At 43.5% G+C, this 16,128-nt stretch overlaps 1 protein-coding gene across 5 annotated transcripts in view; it reads right to left on the reverse strand.

Moving 5' to 3' along the window:
- LOC308386983 (transcription factor COE1-like) overlaps positions 1–15,502 on the reverse strand; it is a 91,969-nt gene extending 76,467 nt beyond the window's left edge. For 4 of the 5 annotated variants that reach the window (XM_080866845.1, XM_080866844.1, XM_080866842.1 and 1 more), the window contains exons 1-6: positions 14,746–15,502; positions 13,789–13,945; positions 13,013–13,076; positions 11,792–11,847; positions 6,553–6,626; positions 2,396–2,464 (exon numbers count right to left, since the gene is read on the reverse strand). In XM_080866845.1, coding sequence (XP_080722971.1) covers positions 2,396–2,464; positions 6,553–6,626; positions 11,792–11,847; positions 13,013–13,076; positions 13,789–13,945; positions 14,746–14,873 — 548 coding nt within the window. In that variant the 5' untranslated portion in view covers positions 14,874–15,502. The remainder of the gene's footprint in view (positions 1–2,395; positions 2,465–6,552; positions 6,627–11,791; positions 11,848–13,012; positions 13,077–13,788; positions 13,946–14,745) is intronic. The other variant, XM_080866843.1, reaches the window with a different exon arrangement.
- Between the last annotated feature and the right edge of the window lie 626 nt (positions 15,503–16,128).

Consider the following 16,128-nt stretch of genomic DNA (forward strand, 5'->3'; position numbering starts at 1 on the left):
ATAACTAAATGCAGCATACACTTGAGTATGTATAACCACAGATGCAGGGGGATATATCTGCTAAGCCCTTAATGTTTTCATTGTAACTGTTTAAAATAACTATTAAAGTTACATTTTGAATATTTCTTTGGAGTGGGTGAGTTAATTCGAGCTCTACTTCTGTTTACAATCAATGACACTTTAAGCTGTCATTTTGACTTTGCCTCATTCTTTCTCCACATGTTTGCGTCAAACAGCAGAGCTCCAGATGTTACACCAAGAGGCTGTGAACCACTGCAAAGTGGAGGGGGCAACAGGAAGTATCCCACGGTATCCACGGTAACCTTGACATTCCATCTTGACCAAGTTCCCTGACATCTCCCACAATTCACTCCGCTTTTCTCCTCCTGCCGTGGAAAATGAGACGTACACCCCCTGTGTGTGCGCGCACACACACACACACACACTTCAATAGTCATCAAGCATCAATGTAACAAACAGTGACACACGTATTATGATTATGCAGCTATTACTTTGTCAGTTTGTGTCTAATATATCAGCTATTCTTTTAGGGGCCAAACCCAAGCCTTAGCCATGAATCCACACACGCAGATTACATACACACTTTCTAGGCAAATATATAAAAGGCTGTAAGCTGAGACGTTTGAGATAGCCGACAAAACAGGATAATTGGGCGGTGGTGTGGCAATACTTATAATATCCTTCACGAACACACAAATGCACGTATAGCGTATGACACACGCACACGTTTGTGCACTTAATAAGATTTCTCCAAACACAAAGAAAAAGAGGAAAGAGGAGTTTTGCACCGTATAGAGCGAAACCTTGTACATCCCCTCCAAAGTGGCGAGAATAAAGAATCTCATTCATGCCAAATTATCCCTGTAATAACCTTTATGACCTCTGTTTGCGGCGCTGATCACACTGATGTTTGTCTTTATGAACCTTTAGTGAAGAAGCACTGAAGGACAGTCTGTAGATACAAAGCTGAGAGTCTATGGTGTGATTACTGTTCATCAGACGCTCATAAGCCACAATATTTAAACCTCAGTTTCAATTGTGTGGTTCCTCACGCCACACAATGGGGGTATGCTTAGGGTAGGGCATGGGAACACTGTCAGTGGATCGTCTGGGTCCTGTAAGTTGTGGAGTGTTTCCTCCGTATATCTCACTTGGTCTAGCACATCTTACATGCAGTATGATTGGACTGGAATCTGGAAATCTGGATATCCCGAGGCAGGGTCAAAACCCCGAACTCTTTGTCGTGTTTCTTGAGCCAAACCAGAGAAGTCTTTGCAAGAGTACTAGTGCCTCAGGGAGTGTGCTTGGACTGCAACAGTGTCTAGATGCTGTGAAAGTAATATCCACATGAATGCCGGCACCCACTGCACTGCAACAAGAAGATCTGAGGTATTTACCTCATCTGTCAGTGCTTTTAATGTTGCAGATGATCAGCTTATATTATAATTGCCAAAAATCTTTCACAAACTGAAACTTAAACATCTGGTCATGGTGAAGTAAGAAAAAAAAGAAACACTTGGTACAAATCTGCAGGAATATGATATTTTGTACAGTGATTTAAGTTGTGTAACAATGTGGTGACAGGGAGTAGAATATTTCACTCCTCTTCCTATGAATTACTCAAACACATGCAGACAGACCGACAGAACTGCTCGCACAGGGTTAAAACAACTGCCAAGGAGAAATCAGATTAAAATGAGGTTGGATCTTATTTCAGTTTTTCTCTGTCACTTTTTTTTTGTTCTTCTTCGCTCATGACCCACTTTTCTGTGCTGCTGCAGGAGAGACAGAAAGAGGGGTGGGGTGGATGTTAAGGGAGGGATAACTTCAGTCCTCTCCTGTGACAGACAGAAGGGAAGAAAAAGAGCGACAGACAGACAGAGACGAGCGGCAGGAAAACAACAGACGACTCCTGCTAGTGAGCTGCTTTGTGTTTCGCGTGACGTAGAGGAAACAGACATTCATCTGAGCACTCAAGTCTGAAAGTGCGCCTTTGGGATGTAACAGAGCAGCTGATGTGTATTTGTGTCCCCTCTGCAAAGATCGATGATTACGTTACTAGAGTGCGCATGTACATGCAGATAAAACCTGTGTGTGTGTGTCTGCAAGTGTAATTCCACACTGTCACCACCCACTCATGAGTCCTGCTGTTTGACTTATAAAAGCAAAATTGGTTTCTCAAATGCTTCCCGTGCATCTGAGGCCGCTGATTCTATCGAGGAGTGACAGCAGCTCATCCAAACACACAAACATCCTGTCCCACCGCGCCGTTCAAACGGGTCAGCGCACAAACCCTCGTCCACTGTGTGTCTGTGGGTGTGCGCAAGTGTGTGCGTAAGGAGAGAGAGAGAAGAGGCAAAGTGAGAGACAGTACCTGTCGATGATAACAGGGTCTGACGGTGTCTCATTACGGTTTCCACAGCTCTTCTTGTCACAGCACCGACTACGGGAAGAGAAAAGAAGACCGTCAGGGAAGAAGACACAGGGCAAAGTGGGGGGAAATTTGGGCATAGGGTACATTTTATGGAATTTCCAGATTAGAGGTTTAAGTGGGAGTGTTGCAGTGCGTGCCTTTCGTCTGCACTGATAAAACAAATTTATTACAACATCTGCAGAATTTGTCCCAATCTGTCGAAAACAGGCCATAGTGAATTTTACTGAAAGTCTTTCAGAGAAATCTGCCCTGAAAGCAAGGATAAAAATAGACCTGCAAGACAAGGAAAGTGACTGTATAGCAGGATCTGAAGGAAATACACTGTGGGATCGCTGCTTTAACAAATACATTAAAAAAGACACTGCCGGATTTATTGTTGGTCGTGGTTTGTCTCACTAGTGGGTAATTTGTTGCTGTGGTCACTGCCTAGCATTTCTTTTTTCCATTTTCTCCACTTTTTACTGCTGAGCTGGTTGATATTCATTACCAGTGTTCCCAGTATAAGGTGCACCTTTAACCACAGTTTGCCCATCTGGCTCAAACAATCAACTATTAAGATAGTAGTTTCATCCGAATCCCAACAACCTCTCAAACATTCAGGTTTTTAGGATTGGGCTCAAATAGATGATTTAATTTTGCACAGCACATTATAAGAACTACGCAGGTAGTAATTTAGCTGAATATCAAAATAATATAAAGATAAGTTCCAGAGCTCCAGGCACCAAGATCGTGTTTTGGCTTAAAACTGATCTTTTAACAACCTTAACCAGATGTTGCAAAGCTCCATTTTCCATTTTGCAAGATTGCCAGGACTCCTGCCCCTACATTACACACGCATATACTAACATTACATGCTAGGTCACAATTTTACAGCGTTTATTGTAAAACACCATGCTTTGTGCTGTGGAGAGCCACAACACTTTTTCCTATGAAACTAGATTGTAATGGGGCATTACACCTATTTTCATAGCCCATGAAGGTGACTGCATAATATGATTGTAACTCTGGGGTTTTGTAAAGTCTCAGAATAATAACCTCTCCTGGTGTCAATATGATACTGTTGGGGTTATGAAAGGTTAATTAGTTAAAATCCCCTCCACATGTGTTGCAAGAAAATGTTTTCATGAGTACGTAATTAACAAGCTGAGATCATTTAGATGCTTATAGTCAAGTTTTTTCCAAAGGCAACATAACCAACAGCATAATCGTCTGGAAATCGAGCGCGAAAAGTCCATCCTAATTGTACTGATGAACCATCAGGTAAAGTGGAGATGGAAACAAAAAAGAAGCCCGAGGTTCCAAAAACACGTGGGTGGTATACGCACACGCACGCACGCACGCACATATGTGAGAAAAAAAACAAAACACCTGACATGGTTACCGAAATTCACACGTGTACTACAAGTGTGTCAAAAAGGCTTTCTTCCATGCATCAATTATGAATAAAGGTGTAAGCAGGAGGGCGGAGGATAAAGATGGCTATGGGTGGGGAGGGGGGTAAAGAGTGAGAGGGTGTGCGTGGGATGGAGAGCTAAACGAAGAGGGTGAGAAGGGGAGGGAGGGGAGAGGAGGGGTCTGGGTGGGAAGAAGAGGAAGGGGAGACATCTCGGGTTTCCCGCTGTCACAGATGGCAGAGGTAGAAAGAAAGCGACTGATACGTTACACCTTTCTCATTGTCTCCGCTATCTGCCGCTCTTTCTGCTCTCGCTGTCGTTTGCTCTCTGCCGCTCTATGAACTGGGTCATTACACTGTAACTTTGGAGAGCAGAGCGCAGCAACAGAGAGAGGTTAGAGAGAGGAATCAAGCAGGAGATCAGGGACCGGGGTGGGGGGTGAAAAAGGAAAGCTAAACCAGATGAGGGAGAGGTAGAGGGAAGGTTGGGTGATGGCGTGGGAAACAGAGGGGATGGAATAGATGTGAAGGAAACTTAAGGGACAGAAGAGGAAGTGGAGGAAGGAGAAGAGTGTTTTATGCTATGAAAGGAGAAGGAAGGGGTGGGATGGGAGTAATGCAGGACCTATATCTGTAGATGCTGGTGAGCTAATCATCTGCTCTAACATGCATCTCCCACCAAACACACATAAGACATGATTTTCACCTGATCTTTGTGCTTTAATCACTGAAACAATGAGTCCAAATCGATGCAATGTCTCTTACTTGCAATTTACATGTGTTGGGAGGGAAAATGCCAAAATAAATTCACAACTTACAAACTTTGTTTTTTGTCTCTGTAAATGAAAAATCTTTGGATATTGACTGTTGGCCAATCAAAGCTAATTAGATAATGGGTGTTTAACTTTAATTTTAATAGTCAGAATGATTAGCAGCTATGTTAACATGTCAGTGATCACATGATATAAATAAAGTCAAGAGATTAGCCTTAGATTTTGATTAGTTTAGCAAACATAATAACTTAAAAACATAAGTGACAGGCTCATCACTAATCCATAATTCTATTCCTGGAGAGATATGTTTCATTCAAATGTCTGTTAAAAAAAAAGATACAAATAATAACAGATAAACGTCTGCTTACACAGAAGCTGAGCAGCCAAGGATTTTCCAAATTCACAGAAATTTGTCTAAAAGTATATTTCATGTCCTGGAGTTTCCAAAGAAATGAAAACTATTATGCTAAAATGTCCACAATAAATTAAACTCACCTTAAAAATAAAAGCAATTTCAACCAGCTATACCGAGGCTGCTCTGTCAGACAGAGTGAAATAAAATATCTACAATGCCATAAAGCTTCTTGATTTGAAAGAGGGCAAATGTTAAAATACACTGAGCACGACCAACATTTGTATTAAGCGCGTTCATTGAAGCATCTATTGTCCAATTTTAGAGTGAAATCACTCACGTATTCGTGCCAGCGCTCCAGCCAATTTTGCAACGCAGGTCTTTGTGGTGGCAGATTGGCTGGGAGCATATGGCTAATAGCACTGCCGTGACAATAAGCCACACTGATTAATGGACGCCCTGAGCTCTTTGTGTGTGTGTGTGTGCGTGTTGTGTTGTGTGCAAAGCCCCCGCTGCAGAATCAGCATGTGAGAACATGAGGCAACAGCCGTAACTTTGACCTCAGCGGCTGTTGAAGACAAGCGACTGTTTACACTCGCTGCAGAAGCCATACTTTCTGCACTGTTGCTCCCCCAAAGGAAGTATTTAAAACAAAATCCTGCAGGACAGAACGAGTACCTTCTACTGTACGAGAGTCATACCGTACAGGTTACGCAAGCACATTTGATTCAGGTCCGCAATTATCCTCCACTTGATGAACGGCAATAATTTACAATAAAATCTGTTGCCAAATTGTTTATTTATATATTCACTGTAAATCCGAATTTCAATTGGTCTATCATGAGCCTCTCCAGCTGAACTGCCTGAGGAATATTCACCAAGCTATACGATGAAGTATTAGTGGGCCTGATTTCACAACTAAAGTCCCTGTGTGCGCATGTAGATGAACCCCAATTTATATTGGTACAGTTAAAGTTTTTCAGTGACAAGGTCAAGGAAAAAGAACAACGTAATTCATGTGCTAAATCTGAATTTTTATAACTGCGCTGTGCAGGGCTCTGAATACACAAGCATACTTCTTTGTGTCTACGGATCTATGTGTGTGTGCGAGTGTGTGTGTGTGTGTGCGCGAGTTCCTGCCTATTTTTTATAGTCAGATTGAAGAGCAAGGCCCATTTGTTAGCCATGAAACAACAGAAGGGTTCAGATTGACTAATGAGTTTCTCTGTGTCCTAATTAACCAGGCGTCAGAGACACATGCGCACACAAAATACACATGTTCTCGCGCGCACGTTTCCTATTGTATAGGATAGGTCGGCAAAACGTCCCTATAAATAGAACTTTCCTCCCAACCTACTTCCAAAGAAATTCATCTTAAGCTTATAATTAAAGCAACAACTATGATAGCCAAAACTCATCTTCCTCAACAGATAGGGCTTCAGGTGTGTGTGCGTATGTGCGTGTCGGGGGGGTTAATGAGGGTGACAAAATAAGAAATGTACATAGCGGTGATTGGTGAGAACTTCACAGGCAAAGTATGCTGGAGGAGAGAGGAGAGATGTGATGCATCTGTTCTCACCTGCACATGATCTCATGTGTCAGTAGCACTCTGCACATCTCTGGGTTCTTGTCCTGGCCTTCGTAAACAATCGGCTGAAAAGAAAGAGGAGAAGAAGAAAGCGGAGAGTTAAACTCGCAGGCTCCAGCGTGCTCATTTCACAGCACACCAAAGCCTCTTACTGTTTTTATTTACGGTATGTGAGTGGCTCACAGAGATCCATTTAACTGATATGTAATACAACAACAGAGCAATCATCAGAAGTTGGACCGATGAGATTTGTTAATGGGATCAGTGAATTGTTTTTGTGGGAACTTTAAACCTTCATTTTCAAAAAAAAGCTTTGAAGAAATTACTATCTTAATAGTAGATTTATATCATAACGAGCATGAAGCTGCACCTTGACTTGTAGTTTTTCTGTAACGTAACTGCACCGTACACTAAGAATAGCGCCAAAGTGTTATTGAGATAATAGGTTAGGTCCCACTTCACCTCCATGAATGCATCCTTCATCAGTAGCACCTCTACTTCACATACACTCACACCCATTGTGTCTCACACCCCTCCTTACACACACACATATGCACACATACGCACACACGGAGCTGATTCACACTCATTGTTTTAGAAAATCCTCAAAATAACAACCATCATCTCATCGGCTCCGGAGAATGGTCCTCACATTTTCTGCCTCTGCTGCCGAGGCTTCACCTGCTTCTGTTACACAACACTCCCGCGCTGCTATGGAAGCAGAATAAACCGGCATAAGTCACACACCACTAAGCTACCTATCAATCAATACGCACGCCCTGTCAGTCTTTGGTCTGCAAAAGCTGGTTTGATGTGTCGTACCGAAAACTGCGGCGAGCCTGACTGAGTGACAAGATCGCTTTCCTCATGAGCAGCCAGGAAGTTTCTCTGCCCTTTAAAATCATCTCTGGCTCATGTTTAGACTGCCTGCTGCCATCAAGTGAACAATGATGAATGAATAAAGCTGATTTTAAGACCACTTAACAAGGCCACACTGACACCGCCATACTTGGAAAATGAGACATGTATATTCACATGTTAATGCATACCTATGTTATGTCTAAGTAGCTTTAAAGCTTATGGACTGTCAGATATACTACACATGGCCCAAAACTCAAATGCAAACCCTCTAAGAAGAATAATCAGTGCTTTTATTTCACCTGTGATTCCTTGTCATTCTCCATGAAGTGAAATTAACAGGGGCACACTTTGCTGGTTGCATAAAACAGGATTCAGGGGCACAGTGGAGAGGCTCTGAACCTCCCAGTGGCTTCTTATTGGGGCCTCAAGATGAGCAAAGGGTGTAGGCTGAACCTCTCATTTGTACCAACTATGTGAAACTTAATGGAAAGCAGTGACAGAGGCTGTACTGTCTGAGGGCCCCAGTATTGTAGCCTAAAGCATTTCATACTAATAGCTAGCTGTGTTTTCTGGAATTGGAGCCCCCATGTGTTTCAGGCCCCGAGGCCCTTGTCAGTTACAATTTTCCATGCATGTGCATATTCCATTTGAACCCCTCCTCCCCACGCCTGCAGGAAATCTATCGATATGTGAACCTGGAGACCGAAAAGCTCCTGGTGGTCCAGGATTCCAGGGATGTGCACCCACAGTCGATTCAAGCACGGGGTGAAAATATGAAACAAAAATGAGCTCATGGAGGAATCTGCACCAGGCTAAGCTGACATTCTCCAAGAAAAGCCAATCTGACCAAAAGCTGTCAAAGCGTCTGACGCAAGTTCAAATACGCAGGAAAGAAAATAAGCGTTTGTTCAGATTGTAAATATTTTAAATGACCTCAGACAAAGAAGAAAAAAAACCGCTCCCATTAACACACTACTGAGGTTGATCCGACACCCAACATCTGAAACTCTTTCTGGAAACGCTCACTCATCAACATTTGAACCGTAAAATCCCCCTGATTGCCCTTTAATGAAAGCCAAATCTAAGTGTGGGGAAACGCAGAGAAGGACAGAATTCTGACAGAGCAAATCTGAAGAGGAAACGTGTTTTATAAACCACAGTTGTGTCTGTGATTAGTCCTGCTCCTCGCGCCATGGGAAAAGAGTGGGCCAGGAGAAAGCAATGAGCTTGCTCCCTAACCTCGCCGAGCGCGCATCACCATCATCTCTTCCCTTTTTTTTTTTGCACTTTGCTATTTTCTTGTCTTACGCCCACACGCAAACACACAAGTAAACCATTAAACCTTTGGCTGGGTGAATGCATTGATCTTTCTAAACAGAACAGCCGTGTCGCCCGTGACACGTACCACCACATAACAGCCCACCTCCTTTATTTAAGGCGATCGGGTCAACAGCATAGATGAGCTACAGTCTGGGTCATGCAGCAAAAGTAAAAGTTTGTAACTGTAAAAGACATCCAGTTCTTTCCCACCTGACTGATTGCTGCTCGCCCTGTGCCAACAATCTTTCTTTTTTAAACCAGTTTGGTTTTCGAGAGAGGTCTTGCGTTACGGAAGGTAAAACAAAACATTAGTATTTACAGCAGAACTGCATGAAACTAAGGTCTAAAGTTTCTAATTGGTCTGCCCTCATGGCAGCTAGAGACCTCTGGAGCTCCAAAGAGGAAAAAGTGACAATGCAAAGATACTTCATCCACCCTCTGTGACAGCCTCTTGTGTTAGTGTGTACCTTCCTCTACCGCCACGGCCCACGTTTGCCTCAGATTCTTCATTGCTGTCACTTTGCCTGCTCTGCTCCTCTCTTTCATCTGCTTTTCCCTCCTCTGTCTCCTTCCTCTCTCCACCTCAGCAGGCCTTTCACACAGCATCTTTGCTTCTCTGTTCCCCACCTTTGAAGTGGCGTGATATGTGCGGCATGTAAACAAGGATCCGTTAAGCAGGGGAACACACTTCCTCCTGCGTTAGTGTCAGGTCGACTAGCGAGCTAGTGATCCGGCAGGGCCGCAGTGACAGACGCTTTATTCTCCGGGACAGAGTCGTGATCAACGAGCTCCACGCTCTGCTTCTGAAGACTAGGAGGTGCTCTCCTTCTCCGTTTAACACAATCAGTTCTGGCCCTCAGCGCACAAACACAGAACAGGTAGACTTACAGAAATAGAACAGAAACAGGCAGCAGCTTTTAAATGCCAAATGTTGGAGTAGGCTTTTCCTTTACTGGCTGTTAAATCACAGTGAGAAGGGCGGAAAAAAACAGAATAAAAGCCGTTTGCCTCATTATAGTGTGTTGCACATACTCTGAATTACAGAGTCGAATATTTAAGTAAAACTAAAATTAATACTTTACACCGCTGATCAACTACTAAAACTGAGAAATTCATACTTAAAACAAATCTATGTTTCTATGGTTTACTCTGAATAATCTTAGAGAAATGACCCTCTTGCTTTCTTGTTTTTATCGTCTTCTGTTTCTGGGCTTTTAAACAGTGAAATGTGTGAAAGGTATGCTACTACGGCACCAAGAGAGATTAACGAGACTAGAATAAGGCTGGATTTTCGAGCATTTGCATCATGACAAATGTAAATATTGATGATTATTTCCTAAGTTGTAAAACAGAAAGCCTGTTTCATTATCACGGTTACAAACTCAGCAGCTCTTTATTTTGTGTGTTCCTGTCAAAAATGTGTTTGGGCATGCTGGGCTCGGGTCGTGTGTTTTCAATTTTGGTGGATGAAGCCACATCTTGTTAACAACCAGTGAAATAAGAGCGACACCAGTGCAACCTCTGGTCTTCTGTGTGGCTTCTTCTTCTTTTCTTTTTTCCCCCGCCTGGCAAGACAACAGTGGGTGCGAACAAATGCCTGTGTGTGCGGTTAGAGACAGCGGCCATGACATCACTGACCAGCTAAGCCAACCTCGCGACTGTTTTGGTTTGACCACCTGTTAAAGTTCCATTCCTCCACTACTGGGAATAACACACACACACACACACACACACACACACACACACACACACACACACACACACACACACACACACACACACAAACTGAAGCGAGCATGCTTTACGCCTTCTCCAAAGCACCTTTGCACATTTACTGTATACATACAGCACTAAACACCTGCTCCCCTTCCCCATCCACACAGCCACAGAGCAGCACTCACACAGTGCAAGGAAGGCACCACAGGTGCAGCACACCTGCCTCCATCCTTTTTTCCCCCCCTTTTCAAATATTGAAATTCTAAAAAGCCATTAATTTTTTCAGCATGAAAAAGTGTGCATGTATTTAATTTTTTCAAACTCTACAGGAGAAAGTCCCAACTGTGTGTATGCGTGTGTGTGTGTGTGTGTGTGTGTGTGTGTGTGTGTGTGTGTGTGTGTGTGTGTGTGTGTGTGTGTGTGTGTAGCTGGTTGTCACCCCACCAAGCCGAACCTAAAGAGTGTTATTAGGAAACAGTGTGGTCTCTTAGGCCTGCCAGCGTGCACACACACACACACACAGTATGTGGTGCAACGTGGCAGCAGTAATGTGAGACTGTCAGAGCCTGGAGTCACATTAGTAAGTATTCAGTGCATGGTGGGCTTCTTGGCTCCTCATACCTTGGCTTTCACAACACACACACACACACATTTTGAATTCCATCAGGCAGATAACTCTCACTCGCACTTTCTTCATGAACAAAAACAATCAGTTTTCATCCTGACTTTACCTGCGGGACCAGGAGCGCACAAACTGAAAATGCATCCCTGTCTTCCCGCCTCTCTCCTCAAACTCTACCTGCTCCTCTCTCTGTCTCCCTCCCTCTCTCTCTCTCGCTCTCCCTCCCTCTTATAAATGTACACATAAACAAAAACAAGAGCATTACCAGAAAAATTGGATCTGATCGGAATGCTTGATACGCAGCAGACCAAATCCCAGAGGTGCCCTTATATCTTTCCACTTCCTACTGAGAGCAGCAGAATTACGCTCCTGTTCCTCAACACCCGCTCGCTGCCTCCTCACTCTAATCACAGCGAGAGGAGCACAGGCAAAAACGCCTGGAGCCATGCCGTGTGTGTGTGTGTGTGTGTGTGTGTGTGTGTGTGTGTGTGTGTGTGTGTGTGTGTGTGTGTGTGTGTGTGTGTGTGTGCCCCTACCCACATACACTGTGGAAACACCCACCCATTGAATCATACACGCATAAACATTCATTTCTGTGTGAAATAGAGGAGGGCGGCGGAGAACAAGAGGATCAGTGGAGCAGCTCTTTGTCAGAGAGGTAACAGGAGAGGTGACAGACCGCTCTGAGAGTGTGTTAGGGTGTGTGTTTACCTGTTTAGTCATGGAGTCTATGAGTCGAACATAAAAGTCCTGCTCTGTTCTGATGCCTGTTGGGATCCAGAGGAAGGGAGAAATATTGTAAACTTTACACATATTTTAACACACAGTGCAGCACGTTGCAGGGCATTTAAAATACGTGGAATTAGGTTAGCAAAGTGGCAGCAGCGGGAACAAGGAAACGAGATTAACGTCATTTACAGCAATAAGCTCGCAATAAATAAACAAAGGAGCGGGGCAAACGTAATTCTGACTCGCAAATTCTTTCTTCTTAAAGCTTTTATTAATGTTTCCTATTTAGGCCTGAAATATGAGTCAGTGGAGAACAGTCTGAGAGCAGAACGCTTTAAACGCTCACACTTGCGACTTGACACACAGTGGCTCCTTTTTAACGAGGCAGAAAGGGGTTGTGAAGAAGGTGAGAGGCTTATTAAAGATCAGCCAGCAGCTGCTCATCAGTTCAGTGTGAAAATAAATGTTGTTCAGCTTCTGCATTTCTCTCTGCTGCGATGCAAGCCTTACGCCAAGCCGGCTGTATCCATATAGCTCCCAAATCACACGAAAATCACACGTTTAACTCGGCATAGTTTACACAACACGAGACCTTGGGCGTTCAGCCCCGTGTTAAGGTGGTAAATAGATTCAAACACCTTGTTTGTTGACTTATCTGATAAATTGCTTGTGCCTATTCTGACTCCCAAATATCAACACATGCGAGACACGAATTGTAGCTATTGTTTATTACACAGGAGGCTGGTGCTGTGATGTCCCTGCTTGGGTTAGAGTGCAGCTCACACTGTCAAAAAATTATTTAAAAAAAAAAAGAAAAAGAAAAATAAAGAGCACATAAAACTGGACAAACTAATTTAGGGACAGTGACAGCAATGAAGCCACAAAGCTGGGTCACATCCTGTAACAGCTGCCTTGAAATTTGACTAATAGAAGTCGGTCACGTTACACAATCGTGAATCTCTGCCCTGCAATTTCGTTGACATAAATTCTGGAAGCCTTGATAACCCATTGCAACATTTTTTTTACTACTTTGAGGACAGGACCCCCCCCCCCCCCCCCCCCCCTCAAGAATCAGCTGCTGCCTGTGTGAATATCATTAAGTGTCTGATAAAATAAGACATGAAGCTGATCTGGCAAAGCTGACTCTAACTATGCATGCATATATATATGTGAGTGTGTGTGTGAGTGTGCCAGTCTGCTCACCATTACTGTAAAGAAGCTGTAGCCTGTAATGAATCCCGTTATTGGTCTTCTCTCCGCTGGTCTCCTTGACACACACACAACAAACACACAGCTGTTTATGGAAAATTTAACACCATTTTTAAAAAATAGCAAGAAATTATTTTTTTTCCTCTTTTCACATGTAGGCTAGTGAAGCATACATCCAACTTAATGAATTCTTTACAGCGGTCTTGCATTAAATAAAAGCTGATTTATGCTCAGAGGAGTGCAGCCCTGTAATTTCTCCGTGTGTAATCGTGGTGTTATTGTGGATTTTTAATTCCTGCGTAATTACTAGTTGTGTTTGGAGGGCCAATAAATCCAACACGGAATTCTCCCGATACATTTCATCTAATTTAAGCCAAGTCATAATTGATGAGAAGCCCGGGCTGCAGCGCCGTTGTTTATATAGAACAAGTGGTTGGGTTGAATGGAGCTGTAAATTAAAACAATTTAAACTCCAAAAGGCATTTTTTTTAAATTTATCAAATACACACGAGGGTTTAAGGAGGTTTGTGCCTTACAGTAAATTTATAATGCTTATAATATTGTATTTTTAGTTTTTAATAATAATAATAATATAAATAATAAGAATAATAATACAAACAATTAAAGGACAGGTAGTTCATTAAAATGGGACGTTAAAAATTCATTCAATAATGTCAGAAACCAAATTTAATATTCGAGGCCTTCACAAAATCTCAGTAATCTTCCTTCATCTAAAAACTCTTAAGACCAACGTGTATTTCTGAACCGACCTTCTCTTTTTCGATGAAGTCCACGAAGCTCGTCCTCTCGATCTCCACCGGCTGGCCCTGCCGGTCGTACAGAGCTAGGACGAAGTGGAAGAAGTTGGACTTCCGCAGGTTGGAGGGCGGCTGCTTCTCAAAGTGAGCCCGAGCCAGACCCACTCCACTGCAGACACACAGACGGGGGGGGGTGTTAGAAGCAGTCAGAGGATGTAAAGTTTTTATGTTGTAAAAATTAGAAAAATTCAAAATTAATATAAGAAGGAAAGCAAATTAAATAGTAATAATTATGTAAAGTTAACCTAAAATAAATAAATAAAAACAAACCTAAAGGGCCTACAAGCACTGAAAGTATAAAATCTAGCTTGTGCTCTTTTTTTTTTTTGGCAGATTTTCCTCTTATTTTAAAGATTGTGATTATGAAAGCTGCCTGTTTTATTTAATTATCTCCTGAATCTGTAAACCAACTTGAAGCACAAACTTGCTGTTCGCGTAAAGGGGAGATCGTGATAGATCCACGTTTACTGTGACTGGCTGTGGTTCAGTTGGAGAATTTTATTCCCTTCTAATAAAACAACGAGTAAGTTTGAAAATGGGGGGAAGTACAGGATTTATTTTTCTCTAGCACAGGACTGCATTTATGTATTTGTTCTTTGTTTTAATCCTTAATAAATCGCATCTGAAACATATGCGGAAAAAATAATCTCTAGACCAAGCACATGCTGCTTACAACTGTTTAGTTAATGACAGCTTGTGTGGTAGAATTGTTCTGAATGAGATTATTAATTCTACAGATGATTTTATCAGCAGTTGAATGGACAGATTTTTTTTCGGACTGCTGCACTTCCATTCCCAAAGTCTCAATTCTTGTACAGCTGCAGTATCCTGGAGGAGAACACGCAGGCTGATTCCATCTTTCGGTAAATGAGTGATGGTGGAAGTGCTCCTCACTTAGGCACAGCTCACCTTTGGGCGGCCGTGTTGGCGTCCAGCACGCCGCCCCCCTGCATCCAGCTCCGGACGTTCATTCCTCCCAGCGGCTCCTCTTTCAGGCTGCTGCCGCTTCTCTGGATGCTCTCCTGGATTCCAAACATTAACAAACCTCCTGAGCTCGATGCAAGTCCCTCCGTTTGCCTCTCTCCTCCCGGCTTTGCACTTGTTCTCTGGCGGATCCCTTTCAGTGACTCGAGCGGAGGAACCTTGAGACGCACTCTTGCTGCTGGTGCTGCGTGCGCTTAGAAAGACCTCAATCCAGCGTGCACCCTTTATTCCACTTTCTCTTGTCCTGAGGAGGGAGTTGGTGCTAAAACGGTAGGCGAATCATAATAAGTCATAAAATCCAGAACATCCAAGCACTTAAAAAAAAAGGGTTAAAAATCGCACGCCCTGTGCGTAAAATATGTGTGTAGGGTGGAAAAAGTCACTCCTGGTGCGCGTGGAAACCCACCGCTTTGGGCTGTCACAGAGAAAAAAACAGAGAGATCAGCTAGTACCCGGATCAGATGTCATCATTTTCTGACACTTCTTTCTTCCTCTTTTTTTTGCTCTCGCTCTCGTCTCTGCCTCAGCTCAGTGGTCCGGGACGCGCTGGCGTCGGTGATGTCCAGAGCTGCGCTGCTTCCCGCGGAAGACTCCCGAGCTCTCGCCACTCCGCTCTCTCTCTCTCGCTCGCTCTCCCTCTCTCTCAGAGGAAACCGCTTTGTGACTCTTCCCAAAGGACCCTCTCTGAACCAAACACGGCTTCTCCCGCCCCGGGGGGAGAGAGAGAGAGAGAGCTGGGATGGAAAGGGAATGAGGGGAGGGGACAGCACGGGAAGAGAAGCGAGGAGACGCCCCCAAACAAAGAATAGAGAGGAGTTAGGTCTGCCCCGCGTGCAGTGGCCACGGAACTCCTTCTCCCGCTGTCCTCCTCCGGTCCGCTTTCTCCTCGTTTTTTGAGGGGAGGATTTCTAATAAACGTTTAGAAGGTTTTCTGTAAATGTGGAGATGAAGTCCTGCGCGAATCCGTGCTGAAAGTTCAGATAGAGGAGCTGAAAAGGGGGGGTGGGGTGGGGGGGGGGGGGGGCAACGGCACTTCAGCAGAGTGGACATCACAGGGCAATCTCAGACATTTAACCAGCGTGGGCAGTTTCGTTCTAGTCTATCTAAGAACAGAACAAACGCCCCAAAACACGATTTTAATCTTTCTGTCTCCATGACTCAAACCTTAGTCGCAGATTTAGTTTTTGTTTAAAATCATAGTAATTAAATAATGTAGCGACCCCACACCCCCACGAAGAAAAGAAGAAGAAAAATAAGGTATGTTCGACCATAGTCCCGAGTCCACATCCTATTAGTCTATTTCTCGAG

The sequence above is a fragment of the Rhamphochromis sp. 'chilingali' genome (assembly GCF_963969265.1).
Source record: "Rhamphochromis sp. 'chilingali' genome assembly, chromosome: 19".
Taxonomy (NCBI): domain Eukaryota; kingdom Metazoa; phylum Chordata; class Actinopteri; order Cichliformes; family Cichlidae; genus Rhamphochromis; species Rhamphochromis sp. 'chilingali'.